This window comes from Nuphar pumila, chromosome 4, assembly GCF_984573655.1.
Source record: "Nuphar pumila chromosome 4, dmNupPumi1.hap1.1, whole genome shotgun sequence".
Taxonomy (NCBI): Eukaryota; Viridiplantae; Streptophyta; class Magnoliopsida; order Nymphaeales; family Nymphaeaceae; genus Nuphar; species Nuphar pumila.
This window is the reverse complement of record NC_143252.1, coordinates 119,547,917-119,553,883: the sequence shown is the minus strand read 5'-3', so window position 1 is coordinate 119,553,883 and position 5,967 is coordinate 119,547,917. Positions and strand designations below refer to the sequence as shown.

Below are 5,967 nucleotides of genomic sequence, written 5' to 3'. Positions count from 1 at the left end.
TTTTAAATAGGATCACCAAATGCATAAACGCCAATCCCAACACCGAGATTCCAAACAAGCCCTTAGTGAGCCCCTTACAGTAAAACTTTGGGTTGAGGACACGACCATCCAGCCTTAAGTGCCTCAACCATGATAAAGCAACAGCAGCTCTTATGCGCAAGTGGGATTTGATCCTTAGTCATCGGCTTGACACAGGATCCTGCTGACTACACGGGTAACCACTAGGGTGGTCAATAATAGACCTTTTTTGAGTCATGACAGTGTTATTCAATTCAAAAATATGAAATTTTGAGTCATGAAATTTTAGTACAGTGTGGACAGTTAATTTTTGAAACCCATTGCCAATCATATAATTCAAACTCATTTTCCACTAAACGTACCATAGGATTTAAGCTAAAAAATAATCTATAATTTTGTGCATTCAATAGCACCAAATATTAACCCCTTTTTTAAACATTTTGTTCTCGTGTACCAATTTTTCAAAACCGATCCATTATTCATTCTCGTACGCGTACGGTCGTACCTTATACGTGTCCATGTGATATATAGCTTCCAACTACAGGGGCAGATCCATCAATTCTTGGAAAGAAAAAAAGATAAAGCAGACAACCGGTGGTAGCTTCAGACGCCAAAATATCTGTTCCCCTCTCATTCAAATCACGTCTCCGAAGGTGAAGATCAGACACTGAAAAAAACTAAGGAGAATTTCATATAAATTGTAAAAAAACAAAAAAATCAAGAAAAAAAAAGAGAAAAGGAAGCGGAAGAGAAGGAGGGGAGGGAGCTCTGCAACAGTTGGGGAAGAAGGAAGATGGTGGCAATGACACATTCCCTCTTTGGGAGAATCCCATTATTCGTCGACTTCAATTTGGCCAAGAGGAACCCCAATTCGAAGAGGAAGGAGTTCCTGCGCTATCACAGAGGAGGAGGAAGGAGAATAATCGAGGGCGTCCACGGTGTCGTTTTGGGAAACGACCACCACCACCGTCTTCTTCTTCACCACTACCACCATCCTTTGCTCATCAGGGCGAGCGCTGTCGACCCTGACGCGGAGTCGAACGGCGAGAACGGGCTCGATGGCGACGGGGAGGACGTCGATTGGGAGAAGGAGATGAGGGAGAGGCTCAAGGAGATCGAGGAGATGAAGGAGTTGGAGCGTCGGGCGGAGGAGTTGCAGGCGGGCGGGGCCGAGGCGGCGGCATCAGTGGAAGAGGAGACGGAGGAGGAGAAGAGGCAGAGGGTCCGGAAGGAGCTCGAGAAGGTTCTCTCTTCCCCTTTTTCTCCCTTTTCCCCTTTTTTGGGTTGTTTCCTGAAGGTGGTGGATGAGAGTGAGATCTCCGTGATTTTTCCTTTTGGGGTTGATTCGCTAATGAAAGGGTTGGGGTTTTCTTGGTTTCGGTTGTTGTTGTTGGTGTAGCTGGCGAAGGAGCAGGCGGAACGGAGGGAGACGGCGAAGCTGATGTTCGAGGTGGGGCAGAAGGCGTATGGGAAGGGCAGTTACGGCAGAGCCATCGAGTTCCTCGAAGCAGCTCTCACCATCGTCCCCCGCCAGACGCTTTTCGGTGGCGAGGTGAGCGACTTTACTGCATTGCATAGCATACACTCAGAGAGATAGAGAGCTGTTGGTGATGGATGGTGGTCGTATTTTTATTAACAGTTGTATAATTATTAGTTTAATGTTTTAAAAGTGCACCAGTCCAACTAGGCATGAAATGAGGAAGAGAGAATATTTGTTGCAGGTTGCTGCAAGAAGCAAATTGGTAGTTGATTATAGCAATATTATTTATTATTTTTGTACTGCTTGTTTTATTCATTATTTTTTTAACATGATGACTGAAGCAGGTAATATTTTTTTCTTCATGTACGAGGCCTCCCCACAAAGATCTGGAGTCTATATTTGGCATTTTGTTTTTAATTCGTAAAGTTTAAGAGAGAGGTACAAAAGTACATAGACAAGAAGTTGCCGTAGAAGATCAAAGCAGAGCAGAACAAAGAGTAGCAACAACATTCTAGATGAAAAAGAACAGGAAAGATAACATAAAATATCAGGCATAATTGAAACCACCACAGTTGAATCCCCGACAATAAATCAACCCCTTATAACATGAACAGGATCAACCTGTTCTATGCTCTACCAATCCACCAACTCTGACCTTTGTAGTTCTGTTTTTAAAATCAAGCTTCCTAATATTGAAGCTCAGTCATAAAATCCTCAAACATCAGTTAGCAGGCTCCCGACACCACGTCATTCGAGCACAGGCCGCTTGTAGATTACTTTTTGGTTTTCAGGACTGTTGGTGCCAAGTCCAATGTCTGCACATATTTCTTTTCAGCCCTTTCACATAACATGTAAACCAATGGGTTAGATATTACTTGGGACTAAACCCACCCTCTCATTTTTTGATAGTCTATGCCTGCATTGGCCTGGATGAAGGTTCACATTTGTATGTTTACTTTGTTAGTGTTGTGTGTGTGTGCGCATCCATGTATGCACGTATGTGTGCATAAGTGGTGTTTAATAGCTTTTGATTTCTCCAGCTTTGTAACTGCTTTGAGCTCTTATTGCAAGACTAGTTACCAAGATAAAATGAAGCAAGTCTGAGTTTCTTGCATGAAGTTCGGTGCTATTTAATGTGCCTAAACTTGTCGAGCCTTTTGGTTGCTTGAGCTTGTCTCACTTACCGAGCTTGAGTTGTCTGAAGCTTAATTACAAAGTCCAATCGGGCTAAGCCCTATTTCATTGCAAGCAGCTCATCATTTATCACCACCTACAGCTCTAAGGCCCAGATTTCTCACAAACTTTTTACCCTCTTTCTGATTTACAATGCATCTATAATCTTGTGCATTTTTGGCAATATATAAGAGAATTACATGTGATAAAGCAAAATGCTTTCAGTTGTATAGTAGAAACAAAGATTTTATCAAAGCTCACTGTGCCATTTCGGGTGTGGCAGATAAAAGGATTGGAATCGGCACCATGGACATTAAAACTATATTTGGTTCTGACAGTTTCTTTTCTTCCCTCTTCTGTAAATCTAGTTTCTCTGGAGTCATATTTGATTCTCACCTTTGTCAATTCTAGGAAGTGTCACATTTATCTGAGAATTTCAATTTCTTGTTATAATACTGGCAGTGTTTTCAATTGCATATCTTTTGCCATTTCTCACTAGAGGGAATATATCTTGGTATCCACAAAAATTTTTTGTGAGTAGTCTGGGAATTTCCTCAACCTTATGAATATAGATTCTTCAAAATTTTCGATAGCTATTTCTTCATTTTCTTTCATTTTAGTTTCTTAAATTTCCCAACAATTATATCTAAGAGAATTTTCTTGACAATATCTAATAGCCAGGATTGAAAGTTTGCTTTTGTTCTAACTTCTCAATTGACTTATTATCAGTAGCATGAGCATATGCTAATGTATGAAGTGTTGCATATGGCCATTTCTGCATATTTACATTGCTATTCCTGCCTTTTTTTGTTGGACAAGTGTATGCTTCTCCCGAATGAATGTGGAGGTGATTTCTTATTTATGAACATTACTTGTCTTCAACAGTAACTGTTAAAAGGACCATAAAATCTTTGATACTATCTGTTAAGAATTATCTGTAAGGGTTCCCATTATTCATGTATTCTTTGTTTTTGCACGTCCACAAGAGCTCTGCTCATCTGGTAGGGGTGACTTGCGTATGTCACCAAGTTGATGGGACATCACAAGTTTGAAAGCCACGGGTGGCATCCCTTGCCGCAGGGTCGAAGCTGGGTGTACTCCCCCGGTGGGCAGGGGGGGCCTTGAATTATCCAAAAAAAAGTTTGTTTTTGCATATCCCATGGCATTTTCCTTTTGTAGGCTTGTATATCTATCTTAGCTGCTTATATCGCTAACCAATTTGTTTTTCTACGAGGCCAACTGACCTGCAATTCTAAATGACCATTTTTTTTAAGTAATCTTGAATCTTTTTAGGACTCCTAATTTATGCATTAGTGTAGGGAAACTACTAGAAACCATGCAGATTAGTGATTTCTGAGTAAAAAAATATGAACTGATATAAATATTTCCTTTGTTTCACTAGTTGAAAACCTTAAAAAGGAAAAAAGAAATCTCCAAGTATTGTTGGTCATCTTGCATGCATCTGAATCTTACATCCAGTCACTGACATGGGCTGAGGCACTTGCTTGTTATTGCAATATAGTGCTGCCATCAGTTTGCTTGCCTGAGACTAGTAGCTGTCAAACCCATTTATGGTTGATTTTGTCTCCACCTCCTATCCATTCATGTTATAGATGATGCATTTATGCTCTTAACTTTTTCAATATTGCATACTCTGTGATTACATCTCCTTGCAGTAGCAAAGACATTGGGTAGTTAAATTAATGTGTATATTCTGTTTCAAAACGTGTAGATTCAGATATGGCTCGCAATGGCATATGAGGCTAATAACCGGCACAAAGATTGCATAGTCCTCTATCAGGAGTTGGAGAAAAGGCATCCCAGTGTCAGTATTCGAAGGCAAGCTGCTGGTCTGCGCTACATTTTGCAGGCACCAAAGCTGAAAATATCAGAGGAAGAGATGGTCACTATCCCTCTTATTGGTTCCAGTTATGATAGGTTCGTACAAAACTCCACATAGGCAATTCTAGTACCATGGTAGTTTTACTAAAACAGATCCCCTCACTATATTTCTTGCTATAAAATGAATTATCGGATAAGTATCTCCCCTGCACATCTAAAGATGTGAGGGTGAACTTGTACAGGTTGGAGCACCGTGATGGCTTTATAATTTCTATATTGTTCTCAACTAATCAGATACCTGAGTAATAGACTAATAGGACAGTGTTGACTGGCTTGTTTCATGTCATGGGGTCTCGTTTTCAGGATTTTCTTGCTGAGGAAAATCTTGATAAACAAGAAAAAATTCATTCCTCTCAGGAAAATCTCAGGGTAGATAATAAGAAAAAAGAAAGTAACAAATAAAAGTCAGTTAATATCATATTAAGGTTGCAATAAAATCATGATATTTTCAAAATAGCTCTGATATTTGTGGCTATAGTTCATTTTGCACACTAGAGTGCACACTTCTGGAACATCTGCCATATCAGGCTTCCTATCCCTCTCTCCACACACATTTTATATGTCAGACTGAGGATGCTATATTGGTTTGCAGTGGAAGGTAGAGTTTGACATCATTAGATGGACTAAGTTCTTGGTGGTGGGTGTTCAGCTATGCAGGAACGTGGAGTGACAAATACAAAGATAGAGGGGAACGGAGAAATGAAGTTACAACAAACCAGCTTCCTTCAACAAAGGATTATTTGGCTGACTTCTTGGTTTGGCGTCCGCCGATTGGATGGGAGAGGAGTAGGGCATTTTGGGCTTATGTAACAGTTTGTTTGGGTGTGGTGGGTGTCTTCCTCCTGGTTCAAAGATAGTTCATGTGAATGCATACACAATATATCCCATGGAGGTTTTAAAAAGCACGCAGAGCGGCATCGCTTAAGCGCATGAAAGGAAGCCATGGGGTGTATTGCTTCACAATTTGTATTGTATTGTGCCTATTTGTTGATAGATCTCATTCATAAACATAATTGCACATGTATGTACAACTGTGTTGCTGCTTTGGACCATTGCTTAAAAAGAGTCTATTCTTCCGTCTGTATACCACAGTGTTCAGATTGCTTTGGCATGCTTCTAGTAAAGAAACTTTTTTTGTGGGGAGCACTGATATAAATTTACCGTTAGCTTGCAATTACCTCCATGCTATACGAAGATTGCAGTCAAATACAAGCCAAGAATCGACCTAATCACCTTCTTCGGTCATCCGTTCGAAAGTCCAAGCTGGCACCAAATTTGACCATAAAAAATTGCATTTTAGTTTAGTGCAAAAAATTTATGAAATTGGAAATGAATATTTTTTTAATCTGATGAAGGATGGATTTTTTTTCTAATTGGAGAGATTTATCCTTGAT

The 5,967-nt window shown here is 40.1% G+C and overlaps 1 protein-coding gene across 2 annotated transcripts; it reads left to right on the top strand.

The window, feature by feature from the left end:
* Positions 1–626: 626 nt before the first annotated feature.
* LOC149840812 (Tetratricopeptide repeat (TPR)-like superfamily protein) lies at positions 627–5,657 on the top strand. Of its 2 annotated transcripts, none has more exons than XM_090003357.1 (4): positions 627–1,261; positions 1,418–1,570; positions 4,404–4,609; positions 5,223–5,657. In XM_090003357.1, exons 1-4 carry the CDS (start codon positions 812–814, stop codon positions 5,428–5,430), a joined length of 1,017 nt encoding a protein of 338 aa, XP_089859483.1. In that variant the 5' UTR covers positions 627–811; the 3' UTR covers positions 5,431–5,657. The 2 variants fall into 2 exon arrangements, with proteins under 2 accessions (XP_089859483.1, XP_089859484.1); XM_090003358.1 differs by having other exon boundaries at positions 5,166–5,233.
* The last annotated feature ends 310 nt before the right edge of the window (positions 5,658–5,967 follow it).

Bases quoted from the DNA above. Each gene is read 5' to 3' on its own strand.
- LOC149840812 (XM_090003357.1), top strand. From the start codon at position 812: ATGGTGGCAATGACACATTCCCTCTTTGGGAGAATCCCATTATTCGTC. The intron at 1,262-1,417 runs GTTCTCTCTTCC...TTGTTGGTGTAG, and splicing joins TCCGGAAGGAGCTCGAGAAG to CTGGCGAAGGAGCAGGCGGA. The intron at 4,610-5,222 runs GTTCGTACAAAA...GTGGGTGTTCAG, and splicing joins ATTGGTTCCAGTTATGATAG to CTATGCAGGAACGTGGAGTG.